The 26,046-nt window shown below is 42.7% G+C and overlaps 1 protein-coding gene across 1 annotated transcript; it reads left to right on the forward strand.

Moving 5' to 3' along the window:
* LOC5510998 (fibronectin type-III domain-containing protein 3A) lies at window positions 1-24,312 on the forward strand. Its single transcript, XM_048732328.1, has 25 exons — window positions 1-872; window positions 3,777-3,820; window positions 4,170-4,300; window positions 4,737-4,796; window positions 6,928-7,066; window positions 7,841-8,022; window positions 8,498-8,625; window positions 8,818-8,861; window positions 11,260-11,346; window positions 11,673-11,748; window positions 12,494-12,556; window positions 13,651-13,716; window positions 14,265-14,383; window positions 14,585-14,696; window positions 15,348-15,425; window positions 15,590-15,693; window positions 17,143-17,256; window positions 17,593-17,664; window positions 18,208-18,378; window positions 18,917-19,116; window positions 19,201-19,245; window positions 19,436-19,597; window positions 20,051-20,217; window positions 20,779-20,912; window positions 22,679-24,312. Exons 1-25 carry the CDS (start codon window positions 368-370, stop codon window positions 23,036-23,038), a joined length of 3,363 nt encoding a protein of 1,120 aa, XP_048588285.1. The 5' UTR covers window positions 1-367; the 3' UTR covers window positions 23,039-24,312.
* The last annotated feature ends 1,734 nt before the right edge of the window (window positions 24,313-26,046 follow it).

The following is a 26,046-nucleotide window of genomic DNA, read 5'->3' on the forward strand; positions in this document are numbered from 1 at the left end:
TCTGTCAGAGAAAAACAAAAAGACTACGTGGAAGAGCACGGTGGCGGCCAGCTGGTCACGGAATTACATCGAAAATCTACGTAAAAACTGCCGCCTTTTCACGACGTTTTACAAGCAGAAAGGCAGGAGAACATCCAAAGACTCCCTTGAAGCCGTTTGGATGAAATGTCCGCGGTATTATGAAGTTTGGGGGCAATTTCAACTAAGCGATAAACCGCTTCTAGTTTGAAACCGAACTACAAGACCGTCAGACTTTTTGATCTTACACTGGACACTGGTATCGAACGCTAGTGCGCTATTTTGATCTTGTATTTGAATTGTTTCAGAAGGGTTTGGGGATTCAAAGAGAAGAGTGGTTTGTCTGATTATGTCGAACGATTTGAAGACAAGCGCGAACGGCGAAGAGGAAGAAGGCCGAAGAGTTGACTTACACACAACCTCGGGGGAGACGATATGTTTGAGTTTTCCCGTCAATGAAAATCCCTTGCCAAAGATAATTCAACTGGTTGACCCGGATACTGGCCAAACCATGCTATTTCCACTCGACAAAAACGGCGTTTACAATGAAGTCGTGGAGAATTCGGAAAGAATTTTGAATGAAGTTGATGCTAGTCAGCATTGCCAACATTGTAGCTGCGTTCACGATGAGGCAAACGGGACGAGCGAGTTCCAAAGACAGTCTTCCGACGAAAGGCTCGAGAAAAGACGAGAGAAACTACAGAAAAAGCTTCGTGAAAAGAAAGGGAGCGTAGGCGAAGATGGCTGTTCTGGGCATTGCCACCAAATGATTCAAATCCCAGTCCAAGGCTTGGATCACATACGTAACTCATTTTCTTGTGATGATGAAAGCGGCGACAATTCCATAAACCACGGTAAGATTTTATTAAATTTCTTCTTAGCTATTTCGTCCCTTTTCCGACTGCTAAGTAAGCGTGGGACGGTCTTAAACCGGAAGCTAAAATTACCGAGTCTTCGTCTTTCTGATTTTAACGACTTTTAACTTTTCCTTCCTCGTATAGACCTAGAAATCCCCCCTATCTTGTAACACCCCTGGATGTTTTTGTTATGTTAAAAATAGTTTAAAAATAACGTAGAAACTCTTTTTTCCATTAGAAGCCATTGAGAAATATGATCACACTGGAAGTAGAATATGTCGGGATTCGCTTTCTGACGTACTGTAGCTTTGATTATCCCAACTCTTATTGAATGTAGTGTCAATTCCCTGTATCCAAAAGGAAATTACTCAATACGTAGAGAAGGCGCTTATCTCGGCTATATTTCGATGTGTGTTTTTTTTTAAAGAAAAGTACATTTCCGTCTTGTGCGTTTGATCTTGTACCAGTTTTATTGTGTCTAACCTATGAATTGTATCAAGTTCTAAAATCCCATTGTTTAGTGAGGTGTTCTTCTTTTATTACAATTAAACAAATCTACTGTACTTTTTTTTCTTTCATCCAGTTTTAGTTTAAAAAATTATAGCAGATTGATATCAAAACATCCCAAGATATAAATCCATCTGTTAAAAATGTATTTTTATTTTATTTTTTGTCTCCCCCCCCCCTCCGCTTGTCTGTCTCTCTAACTTCCTATAAGTCAGTTTATTTGTCTAATTATTAACAAGTTTTTTATTGTCAACAATGCATTATCAAAAACATTGTCCAACCTTGCTCACTAATAAAACCTTTTCCTTCCCTGGAATCATGAATTTTTTTTTTTATTTTCTTCAGTAACATCTCCTTGTTTCCAAGGTATTTTTATTTAATTTAATTTTTTTCACTTGACATTAACATTAACAGTAACATTGTGCTGCTACAGGCAACAATACCAAACTTCTGCAAATTGTTCATTTCCTTTTAGCATATCTTATTTTCGTGATTTCGTGACAAATTTTTCTTAGAATTTCAATTGTTATTTACATTTTACTCCAAATTAAAACAGGATGCCCATCTCTTCCAAATCTCTTAATCCCTATGATTATAAATGCCAGGAGTTCCTATGTGGTCATGCAACATATCCTTGCTTTTTTTATTTCTCAAACCAGTGTCAACTGATGGTTTAAAATAATGCACTCATTCTAATCAATCTTTTGTAATTTTATAATATTTCGTACTCAGCAAAGTTTAAGATGAGATATATCATGTGCTGTATGGTATTGACAGCAATAAATGAACTTTTAGTCGGTTGTTCATGTTATGAGAGCACAATTAATTTGCTCCTTTTTCATTCAAAATGTTGTTTAAGTTTCTTACAAAAAGCATGAACGACAAACTTTGTGTTCTAGATTTCTCTTGTTTCATTTGGGTGTCCAGTATAATAATATTTTGCTTTTAATGTTCACATTATCACTGTAAAAATAAAATTATAAAAGTTTGTCTGAGTTATAACTGGGGTGAGCATCAGGTTACTTAATTGCCTTTACCTTGATTTTAATTTCCAATGTAACAGGTGATATTTTAAGCCCTTTTTTTCCTCATAAATGATTAGTGTAGGTTGTACTTTAGAAAAATTACTTTCTCAAAGGTTGTCCAGGTGACTGATAGTTAACAATCAAATGCTGAATCCAAGTTTTTTAAATATGATATCCTTAGTAGAATAGGTAAGTTAAAAAATGTTAATGCTTTGCTGGGACATTAACATAGCAGACTAATGTCTTATCAGGGTCAGGTTTAAATGCCTTGCTGTCTCCTTGGCAACCAGCCAGGACATAGCTTTTATGTCAGGCAATTATGATGTTTTTGCCTAGTTTTACAATGGATCAAAGTCATAAAATACTGGTTGGGATTTGTTTTTCCTTTTTATTTTAATTTTAAAAAAATCTCAAGTTTCTTTTTTTTTCTTAAAAAGTTCCCTGAAATCCTATATATTTGCAATTTTTCAACCAGATAAAACTTTGTAAACATGTTTTTTTTTCACTATCAATGGCCATCTATATTTACTAAGGTTGGTATACAATGTCAAATTGATCAATCACATTGACTGAACTTTTTTTGTTAGACCAGCATTAATATCTACCCTTTCTATTCAAACCTCTGCTTGGCCTTATAAAATGTGTGCAATCTTGTGCACATGGAATTACCATTATACAGCCATTAGTTACTTGAACTTGGTAGGATAAATAAGGTTTTACTGTATGACATAACCAAGAATGGGATGGTTTCAAGTGAACTCTGTCCTTAGGCCATGTTAGCCTGTTATTAGAGCAATATGTGTCTTCTTTTGTTATCAATTAGAATGTCTGTTGGCCAAACTTGTCTGACAATATGGTTTCGTTCTCGCATTTGAAACCTAGTCATTTTGGGGAATATCACTTTTCTTGTGTTTTTGATACCATAGGAGATAAAATTGAGCTGCCTTTCTTGTATGATGATTTGAATCTCAAAGTGGCTCATGCAGATTTTAGTTTGCAATTGAAATGAATATCCCATAGGCATTGGGTTACAGAACAACTGACTTCAGTGAATGTGATACCCATGCATCAATAGGCTGGTAGAGGGGGGTATGGATCACGTTTCACGGATTGTGCAAAATCACGTTTAACAGACTTCAAAATGGACTATTTCACGTTTCTTGCAGGGTTCAAAATGACCAAATCTTGTTTCACGGAAATACCTTTACCACCCTGATATTACCCATGATACCCTCTCTTTTAATCTAAATTGTTTTTTTTTTCATGAGAAGCTATTTTCTAACAGTTAAATATCACAAAAGATGTATTTTATGGGTGCATCTGTCTAAATCAATTAAAAATTGTAAAACCTGTTTTTCTGTTATTCCAGAGCAAAACAAAATTGATGATTTAAAAATTCACAAGTCGCCAGAGGTATGTTTTGCTATTTGTCTTTCTTTGACATTTTTCATGGGATATTTTACTCATAGGTTTATGTTTCCAGACAAATTTGAATTTTATTATTAGATTTGTACAGTTGAACTTTGAAATAACATTACTCAATATAGAATTTTTTTTCCCTTGGTGCTTGTTCGAACTATAACAATACTGCCCCCTTATGTAAACCTCCACCCCTACCTCCCCACGACTTCATCCCTCCCCTAATACATGTCTAGCTTCACACCTCTTTATTATAAACACATGACATTTATAAACTTAACCTCAACCCTGCGGCCCAGAGTTACCAGGAATATTTGAACTTTTGTTAACTCTTGTTTACAAGGTGGAGATTATCAGCAGTACATGTGCCAAGATCTCATGGTCAGCACAAGTTAGCAATAACAGCCATCTATCTGGGTGCAAGTTCGAACTCCAATCTGCTGCCAAGAATGGAGGATTCAAAAATATTTACAGGTGTGAAAGAGCTCCTTGTATCATTAATTATACAACAACACTTGTAAATTTCACTAAATCAACTTTTCGCATATCCATTTTAGATATGTACATTAATTGAAGTATGGCTCTGTCGATAATAGTACTTTTTGTAGAGGCCATTTAGCCAGTTATACATGAGCATACTTGAAATACTAGCCAAAGGTGGGGCCAATGGCTAGACAGAGGGGCCAATGGCTAGACATAAGGCAAATGACCTGAGTAGATAATGAATTTGGCCATACAAATGCATTTACTATGAGATGAAATGGGTTTTGCCCCACCAGCAATTTACCCAGAGCTTTAATTTGGGCTAGGGTAATAGTTATTGTCTACATGAATGTTAATTAATGATAGCAAATTGATATTTGGACCATTTTATAGGGCATGTAATAATATTTCTAATTAATTTTTACAGTGGCACAAGCATGGAGCATAAAGAGACAAACCTCAGGCCAGGAACAGCCTACAAATTCAGGTACAAAATAATGTTGTACAAAGCTGTACATGGTTTGGAAAAAAAAAAAGTTTTCTATGGTGTTGTGGATAAGGAATCAAGCCCCCTCCCCCCTGTTTTTAAAATTGATGGGAAATTTTTGAAAAATTGAAAAACCAAAATCTGGGTATGTGCATTTCGGCCTCATGTTATTTGTGTTTTGAAAATCGTTCCGGAATACAAGAACCGATTGCCATTTTTAAGAAAGTGTGTCTCCTTTCTGTATCTCAAATTGCATATTTTCTAGGTGTTTCTGTAATGTTCTGTTCTGTCTGTGGTTCTGAGCTTTTGGAATCTTTAGGTTGTGTGCAGTCAAAGATAAGATCATAGTGAAGTCCCGGGGGGGGGGGGGGGGGGGAGGGGGGCTTCTTCCCATGTTGACTTGATAGGGATGCTCGTCGTATTTTTTAGGGGTCAAAATCGGGCCTCAGGTATTCTTTAGGGGGTATCCAAGCAAAAAAAAAAAAGGCTTTTTTCTTATAAATTGTATTTTTAAGGCACCTGAGGTATTGTTTAGGGTAGCAATTTTGGTTGTGCAGGTATCCCTTAGGTTTTTTTTTTCGAATTTTGACAAGCTTCCGTATCACTTTTACCTTGAAGAACTCCCCCTGGAAGTGGAGTATTGTTGGGGCCCTGCTTACAGTATGATCACTTTTTCAATTAGGTTCTGAGCTTGTGAAATCTTTTGGTTGTGGGCAGTGAAAGATTAAATCAGTGTGGAGTACTGTGGGGGCCCCTTCTTACAGTATGGTCACTCAGTCCATGTAATTCTGAGCTTGTGGAATGTTAAGGTTGTGTGCTGTGAAAGATAAAATTATGGGGGAGTATTGTGGGGGCCCCTGCTTACAGTATGATCACTCTGTCCATGAGGTTCTGAGCTTGTGGAATGTTAAGGTTGTGTGCAGTGAAAGATAAAATCAGAGGGGAGTACTGTGGGGGCCCCTGCTTACAGTATGATCACTCTGTCCATGAGGTTCTGAGCTTGTGGAATGTTAAGGTTGTATGCAGTGAAAGATAAAATCAGAGGGGAATATTGTGGGGGCCCTTCTTACAGTATGATCACTCTGTCCATGTGGTTATGAGCTTGTGAAATGTTTAGGTTGTGTGCAGTGAAAGATAAAATTAGAGGGGAGTATTGTGGGGGCCCTTCTTACAGTATGATCACTCTGTCCATGTGGTTATGAGCTTGTGAAATGTTTAGGTTGTGTGCAGTGAAAGATAAAATCAGAGGGGAGTATTGTGGGGGCCCTTCTTACAGTATGATCACTCTGTCCATGTGGTTATGAGCTTGTGAAATGTTTAGGTTGTGTGCTGTGAAAGATAAAATCAGAGGGGAATATTGTGGGGCCCCTTTAGAGTATGATCACTCTGTCCATGTGGTTATGAGCTTGTGAAATGTTTAGGTTGTGTGCAGTGAAAGATAAAATTAGAGGGGAGTATTGTGGGGGCCCTTCTTACAGTATGATCACTATGTCCATGTGGTTATGAGCTTGTGAAATGTTTAGGTTGTGTGCAGTGAAAGATAAAATTAGAGGGGAGTATTGTGGGGCCCCTTTACAGTATGATCACTCTGTCCATGTGGTTATGAGCTTGTGAAATGTTTAGTTTGTGTGCAGTGAAAGATAAAATTAGAGGGGAATATTGTGGGGCCCCTGCTTACAGTATGATCACTCTGTCCATGAGGTTCTGAGCTTGTGGAATGTTAAGGTTGTGTGCAGTGAAAGATAAAATCAGAGGGGAATATTGTGGGGGCCCTTCTTACAGTATGATCACTCTGTCCATGTGGTTATGAGCTTGTGAAATGTTTAGGTCGTGTGCAGTGAAAGATAAAATTAGAGGGGAGTATTGTGGGGGCCCTTCTTACAGTATGATCACTCTGTCCATGTGGTTATGAGCTTGTGAAATGTTTAGGTTGTGTGCAGTGAAAGATAAAATCAGAGGGGAGTATTGTGGGGGCCCTTCTTACAGTATGATCACTCTGTCCATGTGGTTATGAGCTTGTGAAATGTTTAGGTTGTGTGCTGTGAAAGATAAAATCAGAGGGGAATATTGTGGGGCCCCTTTAGAGTATGATCACTCTGTCCATGTGGTTATGAGCTTGTGAAATGTTTAGGTTGTGTGCTGTGAAAGATAAAATTAGAGGGGAGTATTCACCAGAAGCTAGTGCACAGACCCCTTGTGACGTTCCATCTACTCCTATCCCACCCCATCTGGCTAACAAGACCAAGACTGGGTTTAATATCAAGTGGGCGGTAAGTGGACACATTGACATACATACATAGATATGCTTACAGACAGATGGACATAAAGGGGGAGAAAGACATATACCGACAAACAAATAGGTGAACAGTCAATCACACAGATGAATATACAAACACATAGACAGAGGGACAGACAGACAGGGCAGATAAGTCTACAAACCATCCAGTAGAGTTCTGTAGGGTTTTGACAAACACATACAGTAGACAGACAGGCAGACAGACAGTCAGACAGACAGACAGACAGACAGACAGGGCAGATAAGTGTACCAACCTATCCAGTAGGGTTCTGTTATAATCCTAAAGTTCATTCTGTACTGTGCTGTACTCCACACATGACCACAACGAAACTTATTTAGTCTGAGTCTGACTCGCATCACATTGTTGTTTTGTTTCACATTTTTAATAGTGCAATATCTTGTTATTTTAGGAATTACAGTCAAAGTTCTGTCAAAGCAACTGACCTCATAAATGACCACCTCTAATGACAGCCACAATTTTCAGCTCCAAGAGCTCCAGGGTGGCTTACAAGAGCTTTGACTGCATTATTATCCATATGTTACGCTTTAGCAAAACATAAGATGTTATTAATTTTTTATTGGTTCAACTGGACTAGTTTGCTACTGAAATGTTTGTCTCATTTTCACTGATTTATTGTGGCAGTTAAAGATTAGTCACAAGTCAGACCTGCTGTCACCAATATAGCACCATGCCTTACAATGAATACAATTTCTTACCTATAGTTGGGCTAATCATTACACTCTGCAGGCACCAAGCGATAACGGGTCCCCTATCACCGGCTACAAGCTGGAGTGGGACGAAGGTCTTGGCGATGGCACTTATACCGAGATCTACTACGGCCCAAACCGACAATACAAGCTCACGCACAAGCTTCCTCCAGGGACTAAGTGCATCTTTAGGGTCCAGGCAATCAATGAAATAGGTGTAAGGTAATGTTTGGTACTGTCTAAGGTAGCAGATAAAGAATTCAATACAAGGTTGGAATGGTATGTTTCAAACCTTGGAAAAAACAGGCTTTGCTCTGGTAAAAGGTTATGCTTAAAACATCAGTGAGACTAGTCTGTTTTCACAGAGTTGTAAAACATACCATTTCAACCTTGTGTTGATACAGTTATTCTACATCTTGTCTGTAGTTTTTCTAGTCGTACTATCTATCAGGTTTTGTCTACCTGTGTTTGAAGCTGATAAAAAAGTACAGTAACAAGATTCAACTTATTCAGTGCTTATGAATCAGCCAGAAAGTTTCTATGTAAGAAAGGACTTATTTCTTTATTCTCTGGCATCAGATGATTTCTTAGTCCAATTCCCCTATTAATATTGTCATTCAGTTTCTCCCCATTCCCTGCTAGCCTTGACATGCCAACTTCTATGTTCTATGTATTAACTATGTACTTCATTTCCTAGTGGTTTCAGCAAGGACTTAACAACCTTTACAATTGCTGGAGTACCAGATGCACCGCAGGCTCCTATCCTGGACCGTGCCGGTGTCGCCTATCTCATCATTAGCTGGAATAGGCCCCAGTGTAATGGAGGTAAGAATTAGAAGAATTATTATTATTGTGTTGGGGTGAACTTTCTCGTCAGGTTGGTGTATGAGTGTAATAGAGGTATAAGAGTAATGTTTTTTACATCGGAAAGCAAATAAAAAAGTATATTATTTCTTCCTGAAATTGAGTTAACTTACTGCATATGTATCTCAGACCCTTGTTGTTATCCATTTCCAGCTGAAATTACAGAATATTTACTTGAAATGGAAGATGAGAGCACGGTAAGTGGAGTGATTGGTCGCATGATTGGTCAAATGGTTTACCATATGTCTACTTCGTACATGATTGGATAGTTTATTAACTTGGTGCCTTTTACAGTAGTGTTGACAGTGATATGGTAGTTTGAGTAAGGGGGTTCTTGGAAATGCTATAATTTGAAGTCTTGTGGTTGACAGGGCTTTGGTAGTTTGAGTTACTGGGGTTCCTGGTAATGCTATTAACTTGATGTCTTGTGATGCTCATAGGATTATGGTAGCTTGAGTTGGTGGGGTTTTTGCAAATGCTATTAACTTGATGTCTTGTAGTTGACAGGGCTAAGTTAGTTTGAGTTAGTGGGGTTCTTGGAAATGCTATTAACTTGTCGTCTTGTGGTTGACATGGCTATGGTGGATTGAGTTAGTGGGGTTCTTGGAAATGCTTTTAACTTGTCGTCTTGTGGTTGACAAGGCTTTGGTAGTTTGAGTTACTGGGGTTCCTGGTAATGCTATTAACTTGATGTCTTGTGATGCTCATAGGATTATGTTGGATTGAGTTAGTGGGGTTCTTGGAAATGCTATTAACTTATCGTCTTGTTGTTGACAGGGCTAAGTTAGTTTGAGTTAGTGGGGTTCTTGGAAATGCTATTAACTTGTCGTCTTGTGGTTGACATGGCTATGGTGGATTGAGTTAGTGGGGTTCTTGGAAATGCTATTAACTTGTCGTCTTGTGGTTGACAAGGCTATGGTGGGTTGAGTTAGTGGGGTTCTTGGAAGCGCTATTAACTTGTGGTATTGTGGTTGACATGGCTATGGTGGGTTGAGTTAGTGGGGTTCTTGGAAGCGCTATTAACTTGATGTCTTGTGGTTGACAGGGCTATGGTGGCTTGAGTCAGTGGGGTTCTTGGAAATGCTTTTAACTTGTCGTCTTGTGGTTGACAGGGCTATGGTGGCTTGAGTTTGTGGGGTTCTTGGAAATGTTTTTAACTTGATGTCTTGTGTTGTTAATAGGGGTATGGTAGTTTGAGTGATATGGGTTCTTGGAAATATTATTAACTTGACGCCTTGTGATTGGCATTGGTCTAGAAGCTTTGATTGGTGGGGTTCTTGGTAATGTTATTAACTTTGTGTCTTGTGGTTGACAGGGGTATGGTGGATTGAGTTAGTGGGGTTCTTGGTAATGTTCTTTGTGTCTTGTGGTTGACAGGGGTATGGTGGATTGAGTTAGTGGGGTTCTTGGTAATGTTATTAACTTTGTGTCTTGTGGTTGACATGGCTATGGTGGATTGAGTTAGTGGGGTTCTTGTTAATGTTATTAACTTTGTGTCTTGTGGTTGACAGGGGTATGGTGGATTGAGTTAGTGTGGTTCTTGTTAATGTTATTAACTTTGTGTCTTGTGGTTGACATGGCTATGGTGGATTGAGTTAGTGGGGTTCTTGTTAATGTTATTAACTTTGTGTCTTGTGGTTGACAGGGCTAAGTTAGTTTGAGTTAGTGGGGTTCTTGGAAATGCTATTAACTTGTCGTCTTGTGGTTGACATGGCTATGGTGGATTGAGTTAGTGGGGTTCTTGGAAATGTTCTTTGTGTCTTGTGGTTGACAGGGGTATGGTGGATTGAGTTAGTGGGGTTCTTCGTAATGTTCTTTGTGTCTTGTGGTTGACAGGGCTATGGTGGATTGAGTAAGTGGGGTTCTTGGTAATGTTATTAACTTGTCGTCTTGTGGTTGACATGGCTATGGTGGATTGAGTTAGTGGGGTTCTTGGTAATGTTCTTTGTGTCTTGTGGTTGACAGGGGTATGGTGGATTGAGTTAGTGGGGTTCTTGGTAATGTTCTTTGTGTCTTGTGGTTGACAGGGCTATGGTGGATTGAGTTATTGGGGTTCTTGGTAATGTTATTAACTTGTCGTCTTGTGGTTGACAGGGGTATGGTGGATTGAGTTAGTGGGGTTCTTGGTAATGTTCTTTGTGTCTTGTGGTTGACAGGGGTATGGTGGATTGAGTTAGTGGGGTTCTTGGTAATGTTCTTTGTGTCTTGTGGTTGACAGGGGTATGGTGGATTGAGTTATTGGGGTTCTTGGTAATGTTCTTTGTGTCTTGTGGTTGACAGGGGTATGGTGGATTGAGTTAGTGGGGTTCTTGGTAATGTTCTTTGTGTCTTGTGGTTGACAGGGGTATGGTGGATTGAGTTAGTGGGGTTCTTGGTAATGTTCTTTGTGTCTTGTGGTTGACAGGGGTATGGTGGATTGAGTTAGTGGGGTTCTTGTTAATGTTATTAACTTTGTGTCTTGTGTTTGACAGGGCTATGGTGGATTGAGTTAGTGGGGTTCTTGGTAATGTTCTTTGTGTCTTGTGGTTGACAGGGGCATGGTGGATTGAGTTAGTGGGGTTCTTGGTAATGTTCTTTGTGTCTTGTGGTTGACAGGGGTATGGCTTCATGGTGAGATATAGGGGACCAGAGCAACGAGCAAAAGTGGAGAATCTGAAAAGACATTCCTCCTACAAATTCAGGGTATGTTCACTCTCATGCAAACTTCCAACCACCTGAGCTTGCGGAAGTCACACTCCTTACCCAAACTCTAATGACCCTCATAACAGAATCAAAATGACCTCATTCTCCTAGACTGTTTTCTTACTGCCCATGTTTGATTCATACTTGTGCCCTATACCCCCTAGAACTCTTCCTAACCATCACTCCCAGAATTTATCCCTTCAATCCCAGCCAGAACCTTTCACTCTGATCTGATATGCCGCTGCTTTAGATGTGGACAACAGAAATCCCTTTGTTAGCCTTGTTCTTATCAAGTCTTGTTCACATTTGGTTGTGTTTGTTTGTAGGTGTCGGCCATCAATTGCCAAGGCAGCGGCAAATGGAGCGAGACTAGTGTGTTCACTACTGTGCCTGAGCGACCAGGTAACACCGCTGACAGCGCAGGCTCATATTCCCTCCTGCGCAGAGCTTTCTGTGTCGCTCCTTTCTGTGTTGCTCTTTTCCTTGCAAAATAAACGAGCGACACAGAAAGCTCTGCGCAGGAAGGTAAGGCTCATACAGTCATTCTCTACTTTGCAAATGCAGGAAACAAAATATAAACAAAGAACTTTAAACAAAGAATCTAGTTGGGCTTCTTTCAGGGGCGTAGCCAGGGAGGTGGCCCATGGTGCCCGCCCCCCCCCCCCCCCCCCCCCCCCCTTCTAGCAGCCAAAAATAAAGTAAATGTATGAGACATTATCTAAAATACAGGAGAAAAGGGCCTTTTGGGCCCCCTTCTGTTAAAAATCCGCCGCTACGCCGCTGACTTTTTAGAATTTTAAGTTTGAGTAAAACTCACAGCCTCTACTTCCTCATAAAAGCTCCATATTTTATCTGTATCCATTCGCTTGATGTGATATAAACATTTAAAAATATCATTTTAAACTGTCAGATGAAAGGTCATTTTATAGACCTAGCTAGTTATTTTGGTTATTTCTCATAATTTCAACTGTTTTCAAGCTTTTCGAAAGAACGCTAAAGCCGTTTGAGTGCCCATTGGTTGATCAGAAAGGTGAAAAGTTGATATCACTTCGCAATAAACAGGGGTTTTACGGTCCAAGTCCTATATCTAAGAAACAATTTCGGCGTTCGTGAACGTTCCTAATAAAAATTCCTGCTTTCATAACAGCGCGACCATTTCCTCCAGCACTGCAAGGCAAAGCGAAGACTTCCTCCTTCGCCGTCACGTGGGGTAAGTGCTACTGCTCATGTCAGGAAGACTCTAGAACCCAGACCTCAAAGGGATTGATTGGGTGAATATTGTTTCTTGGTTTCACGTTTTACACACGTTAGATAATCCAGGTTCGAATTCCACTGTGCCCGCTGGAAACTGGCACTAAGGACGCATAAATACAATACCACTCGTTTACAAAAGCCAGCAAAATCATGTAGAATTCACACGTTTGTGTTTTCGCTGGAATGCGCGTGGAATTTGTCCCAAACGTACACTGTTTTTATGTGCCATTAGTCCGTCTGTTCTGCAGGCACTCAGACTGCAATATTAGAATATCCCAAGTGTGTATGTCTAACATGTCCCCCGGTTCGACCAAAGGATCTTGAAGAACAAGTAGCATACTCAAATCATCTTTATCGCCATTCAGCTGGTTCGATATTTGTTGAGGGACACAAAATGAGTAGTCATTTCCAATGCGCCCATTGTATAATGTACCATTGTCCAGTGCTTTTTCAGCTGCTTCGCATTTTTTTAGTTTTTCTTTCAAACGTTGTTTATTTTTTCTTTCACTCGTATCGCCAAGTATTTGCATAATTATGAGTTTATATTATGGGCCAGCTGTTTGCATTCCTCCTCTTCTCCTTCCTCTTGATGGTGTAAAGCTAGTCCCGCCGCTACTTTTTGTATCTCCTTGCTTGTTATAACTCGTCATGTTTGGAAGACGGTGTTACTCTTTTCACAGGTTAGTTTGCCTACATAGTTTAAGGCCCTGCCTAAAAGCGAAGCCTACGTATTTGTGCAATGCGAAAAGGCATTTTACAATTGTCGTTTTATGTAGTTTGCTTTGTCGTGTTGATGAGATATATAGTCTCTGGGTTAAGGACTAGCCTTCTGATGTTATAAGAACGATTGTTCCCCGTATTGGCGGATATCAATCACTATTTTGAGGCACATCAGAATCTGATATCTCGATCGAAACCTAAGCGTAATCTCGTTAACACTCAAACGATATCCTTTCCTCATTCTATCGCAAGGTCTTTTACACGTATTATTATCCCGCTAAAGCTTCCTTCCAGGCCCGGTCCGTTATATTTTTCTCTTCTCGGTTCCAGATCCCCCGGGCGACACGGGAGGCACTCCCATTTCAAAGTTCGTGCTCGAAATGGATGACGGGAAGGGTAAGTTATGCAAAATATATTTTCTTCCAAATTACTTATAGCCCAGGAACGTGAACGGGTAGGAGGAGTCCGATTGTAATCCACCGCAACTGCCTAGCCAAGTGTCATGTGATTGGAATTAAGCCGTGAGTAGGTCCAGACCTAGGTTTGCGCTTAAAACATCAGCAAAACTTCTCTGTTTTCATAGAGTCGTATAACATGCCATTTCAACCTCGTGTTGATTTATTTGACGGCACAGAAATTGTTTTCAGAGGTTTGGGAGTCAGTCTTATGTTTTGATTTACATAGTTTTAGGACTGAAGACAAGGTTTCGCCGCCATCTCATCGTCTTGAGCAAGCCTAAATCCCCTCCCCCCTCTCTTTCCATTTTTGTTTTCATCTTTTTGTACAAACATCACTCCCCCTCCCCCTGTTCAATTTTTTTCCCATCATCTTGAACAAGCCTTCTACTCTTCCCCCTCCCCCTCTCTGTCCATTTTTGTCAGTGAGTCCTCCTCTCTCGTGCCTTAATGTCACTCACCCCTCACCCCTTCTTGTGTGCATTCCAGGGGGTCCATTTAAGGAGGTCTATGGCGGCATGGAGACGGAGCGGTCATTCGATGGATTACTCCCTGGACATCACTATCGTATGCGGCTCGCGTGTTACAGCGAGGGAGGCATCAGCGAGGTGAAACACTCGCTAGCACTTCCGAGAAAATCTGGATTGTTTTGACTTAACACAACTCGTAATAACGGGCACTTGCATACATTTCTAGTGAAAGCTCTAGAGAGTTCTAGAAAGTGCACTATGACACTGTTATTTTTTTAATCAAATAGTTTGATATCTTAGTACGGGCCACAAGCTAACGAGACTTGTTCTTTTACGTAGTGGTCACGTGTCGTCAAACTTCGTACGATACCGGTGTGTCCGGGCCAGGCCAACCCGCCTGTCCTGTCCAAGCTGCACAAGGCTCTGCCGAATGCCCTCCACCTCAACTGGGGTAAGGTGACAGTAGGGACCTTAAAGCCGCATTGTCACCAGTTTTTTGTTGCTTACCTTTGCATTATCTCAGATGAAATTACAGAATAATCATCCAAAAACATAGTTTCATCTTATGTTTACCAAATTCAATCGTTATATACGGCAGAGGGTTTTCCGACAAGATGATGCAAACGGATTTTTCTGCTCGCTCTATAGCTGATGCGATGACAAAGTGGCGGCTTATAGAAGCTTTACAAAGCGACGACGGCGACAATAGAAAACAATTTAAGAGTTCAAAAATATCACGTGTTTTGTTTCGTAGATATCAACCGTTTTTTGACCAACTTGGACTTAAAAGTTCCACCTTTCACGGTCTATCGAGAACCTTTGCCTTATAAACTCGACTGTCTATTTGCTCTGTAATAGAGATCTGCAGTTCGTTTTTACATGCTTTTGGGTATAAAGTCTAGGCGTTTTTGTCGAAACTTGATTGAGTTTTGCGCCTTTTTGACTGAGATAAGACTCTAAAAAGTCTTTTCTCAGTCACTCCGTCGTCGCATCTTATAGAGCACGCAGACACACCCATACAACGTTAAAGGGAAGTTAGGTAATTAGCAATGCGAAAATCACAAATATGACTTGTTTATAAATATCGTGGCTGTTGTTTCAGACCCGCCCGAGTACACTGGGGGCGCGTTTATCTCTGGTTACATCCTCGAGATGGAGATGGAAAAACTCGGAGTCAAAGGTGAAGAGACCAAATAAAAAAACACCACCCAAACAACATCTTACATCCATACGTATAAAAACACCATCCTCTCCACCCTTATACTTATACATGTTTTCAGGAACAGCAGCGATTATTGTTATGGTTATTTTATTAAGCACTCGTGTTTTTGCATTTCGCTTCAGAATTCCGTGAAATATACCACGGCGCAGATCACATGTGCGCGGTCAGCGGTCTCCAGCCCGGCAAGGCGTATTCGTTCCGCGTACGCGCTGTCAACGAAGCGGGGGTGAGAGCAGTTACACGACTTGGGGGGGGGGGGGGGGGGGGGGGCAGTACAATACCACGACTTTGGGGGAAAGGGTGAAAAGTACAATAACACAACTTTGGAAGGAGAGGGGCAGTACAATAACACGACTTGGGGGAGGGGGAGGGGGAGTACAACAACACGACTTAGCGGGAGAGTACAATAACACGACTTAGGGGGAGAGTACAATAATACGACTTAGGGGGAGAGTACAATAACACGCCTTAGGGGGGGGAGAAGGGGCAGTACAATAACACGACTTAGGGGGAGAGTACAATAACACGACTTAGGGGGGAGAAGGGACAGTACAATAACACGACTTAGGGGGAGAGTACAATAACACGACTTAGGGGGAGAGTACAATAACACGACTTAGGGGGAGAGTACAATAACACGACTTAGGGGGGAGAGTACAATAACACGACTTAGGGGGGAGAAGGGAGAGTACAATAACACGACTTAGGGGGAGAGTACAATAACACGCCTTAGGGGGGGAGAAGGGGCAGTACAATAACACGACTTAGGGGGAGAGTACAATAACACGACTTAGGGGGAGAGTACAATAACACGACTTAGGGGGAGAGTACAATAACACGACTTAGGGGGGAGAGTACAATAACACGACTTAGGGGGGAGAAGGGACAGTACAATAACACGACTTAGGGGGAGAGTACAATAACACGACTTGGGGGGGAGAGAAGGTGCAGTACAATAACACGACTTAGGGGTGGGTACAATAACACGACTTTGGGGGGGGGGAGAGGGGCAGTACAATAACACGACTTTGGAGGGGGGAGAGAAGGGGCAGTACAATAACACGACTTATGGGGGGGGGGAGAGAAGGGGCAGCACAATAACACGACTTAGGGGGGGGGGGAGAGAAGGGGGCAGTACAATAACACGACTTTGGGGGGAGAGGTAAAGAGAACAATAACACATCTTTGGTTTTTTTTTGTTTTGTTTTGTTTTTTTTTGGGGGGGGAGGGGGGGTAAGTCGAGAACATGACTTGTGGGAGGAAAATCGGTGAGATGTTGATCTTCTGTAGCGCCAATCGCACATGAGGGGCAAATTCATAACCCTTCCGCAGTGGACTAGCGTGCGAAAATCTACTACACACTACATGACCATGGCCGACAGCAGAAACGCAGGTGAACATGGATTTCTAAAAAGTTTCTGTGGTATTTCTTGACATACACTGTTCTTAGGGGGAGGGAGCAAATAACAAAACCATCGAAGCAGACTCCATAATGTGATATGTTAATAATGAATAGCGCAGTATTAAAAACAACGGTTTTCACAGCAAAATTGCTCATGGGGAAGGTTGTGTATCGTTAAAAAGGTTAGAGAAGGGGGAAATGCTGGTTAAAACGAGTGGCATTGTTATAGTTGCCGTCATAACTGACCGCTGAACCATCCTGTTTGAATCGCAGGCGGGGAAAGTATCCCGCATCGCGGAGCTCAGCACGGCGCCTGGTGTCCCGGATGCTCCACGAGCCCCTGACACTGTGTGCCGGTCAGCGGCGGCTATACAAATTACGTGGGAGGTGAGAATTGAACCTCAATTAAAATTAATTTACCTAGACACTTTAACATCTTAAACATCTTAAGGAAAGACTAGAAATTCCGTTGAAACGCGAACATTGGAAGAAAGAAATAGTGTTGTGTTTTTTTTTTTGTGGAGGGAGGAAAACAGGTAAAACCGGAGAAAACCCCTCGGAGAAAAGCCTAGAACTAACTAACTGAACTCACATCGGAACCGGAAATCGAACCCGGACCTCTTTTCCTACTTGTACTATGAGAATTTTTCGGGATTTCGGAATGCAAGATGGCCCCAAGGAGTCAAAATAACCAGTATCCTTATTCATCCTTAAATCTTTTAGCCACCTTCTACTAATGGTACGCCTGTGACGGGATACACACTAGAGTATATGGATGAGGGGACTTTCACCGAGGTGAGTTAAGCAGAACAACGCCCATCACACCCCTGACAAGGATGGTAGGGGGGCTGGGGCCTGTGACGGGATACACACTAGAGTATATGGATGAGGGGACTTTCAACGAGGTGAGTTAAGCAGAACCACGCCTTGACAATGGAGGGTAGGGGGCTTTGACATGTAAGGGTCAAAACAGTGGAGTATATTGATGAGGGGATCTTTACTGGGGTGGGGAGGAGACTGGGGAGGGTATTGGAAGCAGCAGAAATCACATCACATGACCGTGCGTCGCAACGGAAACGGCAGAGAACAAATAAAAAAGGCAGGCTTACATTGAACTCAGAGAACTCAGAATACATTTTAGAGATTTTCCTTCAAACAACCGTCAAATAACAACAATCAAATATTAAAATGGCTTTTCTATCGTAGTTGTACACGGGCACAGACTTGTCTTACGAGTTACGCAAAGACCTACTTCCCGCCAATTATTACTACTTCCGGGTCAATGGAATTTAAGACCTGTTACATTGATAAAATACTAAAACGTCTTTCCTGCTGTAGTTGTACACGGGCACAGACTTGTCTTACGAGTTACGCAAAGGCCTACTTCCCGCAAATTATTACTACTTCCGGCTTAAGGCGCTGAGTGCGGTGGGAGCGAGTCTGTGGAGTCAAGTGAGCACGTGTCAGACCCCAGCGGCCTCACCTGCGGCGGTCTCTTCCGTCAGATGCGTAAGTGAAATATCCTATATTGGATACGTGAACGTGTATTGATACCTGGATGACGTATATACTGAAGTGTTATTTATTACCATATACATGGATTGTCGCATTACATATGTGAAACGTCGTATATCGGTACCTTAAAATTGGTCTGTACCGTATCCTTGAAAAGTATCATATGCCGTATACATAAAATATCGTATACTGGAATGGAATGGAATGTCGTATTCCTGGTTTACATGAAATGCCGTATATCGTAGACGGTATACGTGAAATATAGATTGCCGTATTTATTCAGATATGTGATAAAATGCGGTTGTTCTTATATCGTAAGTGCGGCACATAGTCTTCAGTAAGAATCTCTGTTTAAACAGTCGTAAAAGCAGTCTATTGTCCTCCATTCCTAATGGGTCAATCGGAGAAGTGCGAAATATGATACTGCCCCCCCCCCCCCCTCTCTTGGATTCTGTCATGTAGACTCCATATAGGTTCATCCAATCGCCTCTTTATATTAATCGTGTGAATGACCACTGTCCGTACCCTCCAGGTGGACCAGTCGTCGAGCCATCTGCGCCTGCGCTGGAAGCACCCCGCCGACAACGGCGCGCAAATCACGTCGTACAACATCGAGATCGCGGGCGCGAGAAACATTTGCTATGATGTCACGGGTGAGAACGAGGCTGGAGAAGAGCCACCACGTGTACAAGAGTATGACATAACGGATCTTCAACCGAGCACCGCGTATAGGTTAGTAAGATCGCATGCTCACAACTCGAGGCTTTGATTATAAGAAAAGTGTTTACATTTTTTTCTCATCTTTATCTCCTTCAGGATTCGTGTACAGGCTGTCAATAAAATCGGGTGCGGCCCTTTCAGGTATGAGACTTTCTCTCCTTTGACTATAACAGGGGCAATGCCTTAGTAAATACATGGGGTTGATAATGCACCAGATGCACTAGACATTCTTCAAAGTATGTGTGTGTGTGTGGGGGGGGGGGGGGGGAGGTTATGGGGGGAGGTGGATAGCCACCAAAGTCTTGCTAACGCGTATTGTCTTTGTCCCTAGCCCGGTGATCATCGCGTCTACCCGTGACCTGCCTCCCCCTGCCCCGACCCTCGAGGTGGCTATAGCGTCCTACCAAAGCCTAAAGCTCCGGTGGGGCTCGCCCGGAGGCAAGGACAACATGGGCGTCACGTACACGCTCGAAATGGCGGACGAGCTCGGAAAGTAAGTGGGCATGGTGTGATTGGGGGGATGGGGTGGGGGTCCAGTGGCATCGTTGTCGGGGGGGGGGGGGGGGTGGAAGACACTTGGACGCTGTAGCCTGCGCGATTGCTGTGTCTGCCCTACCCATCCCCTAGGGCGCCCCTGAAACCTTGACCCAGCGCTCAATCTTTAAATAAAACCAAAACAACTGTGTCACGCAAGTCGGCCCCAGTGTAACGCAAGTCGGCTCAAGTGTCACGCAAATCGGATTTATTGCTGGCGACCATCTGGCGGGACGTAATGCTTGCGCAGTTTGAACACCATTTTGCGAGGTGTTGTGTAGTAGTTTCTTTGTTTTGTGGCCAATCTAGCATAGCGGTACCAGCAATGGCAATGGCTTCTGTTGGCGCTAGGTTGGTCTTGTATCTCCTTTCCTTAAGCCTCAAGATGTAGACCAAACCCCTTTGTTTTTAGTTTCCAGACGATTTTTAACGGCGCGACTACATCTCACAAGGTCGGTAAGCTCCGCGAGAGGACTGAGTACGACTTCCGGATCCAAGCGAGTAACGAGGCGGGGACTGGGTCCTACTCTGACGTCTTCACATTCATGACGACTGCACAGCCGCCGGGCGCAATCAAAGGTAGCACGCTTTTCATTAGTGTTTTTGGGCCGCTATAAATAGCGAGTGCGCCGGCCTTACGGGAACTTGTGAACTAGAAATTTTTCCATTGTTTTAAAATAAAACAATTCGAGGCTCCATAGGTTGTCGAGAAAAAAAAGGCCCTTCTTCCGATTATGTCATTTTAGTATCGCAAAAGAAACCAATAAGATGAAAAGTACATTTCATTAGAAGACCAGATACACTTAAAATCCACCCCATGTTTCAACATTCATTTTCTAGAGTATAGAGTAACGATTCTATTTTCGTGTGATAGCGTGAATCACACGAAAACTCTACTTCCGGTTGCCGTCCGTCTTCCAGAAACTTGTGTAAATAAAGTTCCCTAATACCTAACATAAACTGACTTTAGTAAATAGACATTCGGGCTTCTTGCTCATCCACAATAAGTTTTGTATTTCTTCAAATGATGGATGGTTGGTTTAGTTAGCCATTTTCACAGCCTTTCCCTGTCTCTCCCACGAAAACTGTGCGCACAGAAACGCACGGGCTCGTGAGTTGACCACCTCTCGTTCATTCTAGGTCTACGCGCCGAGAGCGTCACGGCCAGCTCTTTCACCGTGTGCTGGGAGCCGGTGCAATCGGTCAAGCGGGGAGATAGTGTCGAGTACCTCCTCCAGAGACAGCACGTCGGCAAGGACCAGGACTTTGTTTGGGTGAGGGCAACACTAAAATATAGTGGGAGGGGGGGGTGGGGAATATTGGTGGGTTACTCCACAGGACAGAGAGTAGCGTAGCGTTTAGGGGAGTTCCTAGGACCTGGACTTTGTTCGTGTGAGAGCAGCACTAGAGTATAGTGAGGGGGGAGAGGGTTTTATGGGGTATGAGATGGCGTGGAGCTCGACAGGATAGAGGGTAACAGAGTTGAGGTAGTTCCTAGGACCGGGACTTTGTTCTGGTGAGAGCAGCACTAGAGTATAGCGAGGGGGGAAAGGGTTTTATGGGGTATGAGATGGCGTGGAACTCGACAGGACAGAGGGTAACAGAGTTGAGGTAGTTCCTAGGACCGGGACTTTGTTCTGGTGAGAGCAGCACTAGAGTATAGCGAGGGGGGAGAGGGTTTTATGGGGTATGAGATGGCGTGGAACTCGACAGGACAGAGGGTAACAGAGTTGAGGTAGTTCCTAGGACCGGGACTTTGTTCTGGTGAGAGCAGCACTAGAGTATAGCGAGGGGGGAAAGGGTTTTATGGGGTATGAGATGGCGTGGAACTCGACAGGACAGAGGGTAACAGAGTTGAGGTAGTTCCTAGGACCGGGACTTTGTTCTGGTGAGAGCAGCACTAGAGTATAGCGAGGGGGGAAAGGGTTTTATGGGGTATGAGATGGCGTGGAACTCGACAGGACAGAGGGTAACAGAGTTGAGGTAGTTCCTAGGACCGGGACTTTGTTCTGGTGAGAGCAGCACTAGAGTATAGTGAGGGGGGAGAGGGTTTTATGGGGTATGAGATGGCGTGGAACTCGACAGGACAGAGGGTAACAGAGTTGAGGTAGTTCCTAGGACCGGGACTTTGTTCGGGTGAGAGCAGCACTAGAGTATAGTGAGGGGGGAGATGATTTTATGGGGTATGAGATGGCGTGGAACTCGACAGGATAGAGGGTAACAGAGTTGAGGTAGTTCCTAGGACCGGGACTTTGTTCTGGTGAGAGCAGCACTAGAGTATAGTGAGGGGGGAGAGGGTTTTATGGGGTATGAGATGGCGTGGAACTCGACAGGACAGAGGGTAACAGAGTTGAGGTAGTTCCTAGGACCGGGACTTTGTTCGGGTGAGAGCAGCACTAGAGTATAGTGAGGGGGGAGAGGGTTTTATGGGGTATGAGATGGCGTGGAACTCGACAGGACAGAGGGTAACAGAGTTGAGGTAGTTCCTAGGACCGGGACTTTGTTCGGGTGAGAGCAGCACTAGAGTATAGTGAGGGGGGAGAGGGTTTTATGGGGTATGAGATGGCGTGGAACTCGACAGGACAGAGGGTAACAGAGTTGAGGTAGTTCCTAGGACCGGGACTTTGTTCGGGTGAGAGCAGCACTAGAGTATAGTGAGGGGGGAGAGGGTTTTATGGGGTATGAGATGGCGTGGATCTCGACAGGTCAGAGGGTAACAGAGTTGATGTAGTTCCTAGGAACCGGGACTTTGTGCTGGAGTGCATCACTGGCATAGAGTTATTGGGAGGATAGGGGGTTTGGGGTGAGCATGTTTTTGTTGTTGTTGTTGTTTTTTTTTTTTTTGGGTGGGGGGGGGAGCAAAACTACAATATATTTGGGTAAGGGGAGGTGAGAGGTTACTCGTCAGAACTGGTTTACCGAGAGCAAAGAGTAGTTCCTAGGACTAGGACTTAATGGGGGTATAGCATACCTGGTGTGGAGGAGAGAACGTCTTCATCTCACCTAGTTTCTATCCTAACCTTGAGCTCGTTTCCCTTAGGCCTATCAAGGGTCCGATACCCGCTTTGCATACACGAGCCTGCCGACTGGCAGTGAATACCGTTTCCGAGTATGCGCCGTACGACACATCGCGGGCGGAGACTTCGACGCCACTGACTCCCCGTCCCGTGGGCTCAAGGGCGTCTTCAGCCCTGTGGTATCGGTCAGGACCCAGTCCATGCGTCGACACAGGGTGTCCGAGTCTAGCAGCCGCGGCGACGAAGATGAAGAGGAAGTTGAAGTCGAAGAGCGCAAATCGCTGACCGATACTCAATGGGCGCTTATATTCTTTATAGGCTTTGCGCTATTATCGTTAGGATTCGCCTTTGTAGTTCCCCTCCTCTTTGGGGTCTCGGAATAATTCGAAATGAGTTTTGATTCCTAGAACGAATCTTGGAAAATACATTAGACCCACAAATAGCAAATAGATTATCGATATGGTTCACTTTGTTAAGCGTCACACCAGTTAAGTCTCGTGAACTCACTGTGTAACGCAAACAGTTGGCTACTTGTCACGCGATTCTCGTGACGTCATTACTTAATAGAAACAACAGGCTATTTGTGAATCGTCACGCTTATCACTCTGCAATTCACATGACGTCAAAAGCTGACACAAGTTGCTTTTTGTCACGCCAGACTTACCATAATTGTCATGACTCCATAAGGTAACACAAACCGTCGCTTGATCCATGCTTCTTTAATTCTTAGCATGAAATAAGTAGATTCGTTCGTCATTATATTACATGCATAATTAACAATTCTAGGAATTTCGGTGTATACTTGGTAAGTATATTACTCGTACGAGATTTTAGCTTTATTAAAGCAACATTCTATATTTCAGTTGGTTTACATTTTGATTTTTCATAGGTTTTCGAAAATCTTTTGATTTTAAAAATTCATAAGATGAGGATCAATTAAAGGCACACACTCCTTGAAATTATTTTCCCTTCAGATTACCAACACTTATGATTTTTTTACATTTCTTCTTCGTGTGTCAAAACTTTATACCGCCATTATTTATCGGTCACATGATTTGAACCATGTAAAAAACCTTTCTTAAAATTTAGAGATTGACAAATATATATTTTAATTATCCCAATAATCCTTAAACGATTTATTATTTTGACAAAAAAGTGAGAGGAGAATAGAAGAGAATATAGATAATTTCCCGCCAATTCTGCATGGCGCGCGCGCTTTTCTGAACCATTTCCCGCCAAAAAAGGAATGCCCAAATAAGCGCATTTGTGATTTTTGTGTTGGCCAATCAAATTGCGCCACTGTGCAGTTCAGCGGGTTATAACAAATACAAAAGGTATGATAGTTATTAGATATTAACTTTTTGCTGTTAGGGGCAAAGCTATAGAACGATATAGTTATTAATGGGTTATACTTGAATATTAAAAATAAATCCGAACCGACAAAAATGTTTGTAGAGAGAAAACGGAAAGAGAAGCTGAATTCGAGTGAGAACGGAATAGAGAAAGAAAGTTAAAAAGAGATATTTATTTTTAGATGTTAATGACGTTTGTCTGTAACGGTAACCGTGTACAGGAATGTATGCCGTCGGCTTGTATTTATGTCATCCTGTGGTAGACACAACATTCGCTACAATAAAACTGGGTCTGACTCTCAGAACTCTCGTGTCTTTGCGTAGTCTCTGTGTTCCATGGGTGTATGCTACTCCAGCCCCCCCCCCCCCCCCCCCCATCCCCACCCTCACTTCCCTCTGAACAAAATTTCCTTGTAAAAATTTTCTGGAACTGACTAGACCCCTGGTATTTAGTGAAAAATTCCCAGTCAACAAATCCGTAGGGTTTAGTTTACCTATAAAGATAGTCGTGGCCGGTGTTTAAACTATCCTACAACCTATGGTCAAGCTTATTACCTCTGCAACTCTAAATGCTTCTCTTCTCCCACCTATCCAGATTGATTCGTGTCAAGGCAGTTTGGTTTTGATTTAGAAATTCCTAAAGTACTTTTTTTCATGATATTTGACGTGTTATTGAATAATACGTCGGTTTTTATTAACATTGGCTATTTAAGTCGGAATCACGGTTGGCCCAGTGTGTTAGCGCGTCAGCGTATCGGGCCTCTCACCTCTGCTGAAATGGGTTCGATTCCCGGTCGAGACATGGATAGTATCTTTCAGTTTCTCGGCCCTGCATTTGACTTGTTGAACATATGTGAGCTTACTAGAAGCTTGTGTTCTTCAGTTCCTAATATATTAGGATTTTAAATGTGAAGCGCTTAGAACATGGTTTGTATAAGGGGGGCCCCTATAAGCGCTTTTGTATTTGCGCTATATAAATTCTATATTTATTTTATTTTATTGTAAGTGACACATCACATATCAACCTCGAGTCCACATGCACATCACACATAGCGGTCTCCTCAACGACTGTTTCCTTTTCTTCTCATAACTTTCACTGCGACCCATTAGTATCTGGAAGCACATCATTTGGCTCATCTCAGCAGTCCAATAAAAATCCCTGTAGCGAAACCTATAAGAAATCCACAGCCTGTCCTTTGGCCCGTACACAAAGCTATCCATGCACCCGCTAAGATACCGCATTCAAGCTTACGCGTTTCGAAGATTTCATTCCAATTGTGCTCAGCCGCTCTGTTAACTCTATAAGGTCTCCTATTTTCTAAGCGTTGCTCCCACATCTTGATAATGAGCTTATGCTTTGTCTGCGCTTCACCATCCAGCATAGCGATAGCCTCCTCAGACAGAGCCTCTCCCAACTCTGCTATAGCTTGCTCTGTTTCGCTGCGCCCTCTCGCTAGTCGTATAGCAAGTACATCCATGTCTGCTTGGAGTCGCTCCAAGCCTCTTTGCACAGCCAAGCTCTGATAAAGAATCAACTGTGTTTTGCTAGATAATGGCATCTCTAATAACTCTGTAGCCGCCCAACGCCTGTCTGAACAACACTTATCTGACATACCAACTATGTTTTTTCCAATAGCGTCTAGTATAGTTTTTAAGCACTTTAAGTCTGCGTGAGAGCTAGGTCTATATTTCAGTTGGTGAATCGTTTGATGATGCGGAGAACGCGCACCACAACTCCACGCGTGTGTAGCTCCGCGCGCGCGTACAAAGTGTGTAGCTCCGCGCGCGCATACAGTGTGTAGCTCCGCGCGCAAAATGTAATACAAAGTGTGATACACAAAATGTGATACAAAGTGTGATACACAAAATGTGACACAAAGTGTGATACACAAAATGTGATACAAAGCTTTGCTCTAATGCTCTAGTGCACACTAGTGACATAACGACATAACAACATAGGCGCGCGCACTCTTTTAAGCCCGACATAACGACACGGACATAATGACATAAAAGAAAAAACAGTTTTTTTTTCTCTTATG

This window comes from Nematostella vectensis, chromosome 9, assembly GCF_932526225.1.
Source record: "Nematostella vectensis chromosome 9, jaNemVect1.1, whole genome shotgun sequence".
NCBI lineage: Eukaryota > Metazoa > Cnidaria > Anthozoa > Actiniaria > Edwardsiidae > Nematostella > Nematostella vectensis.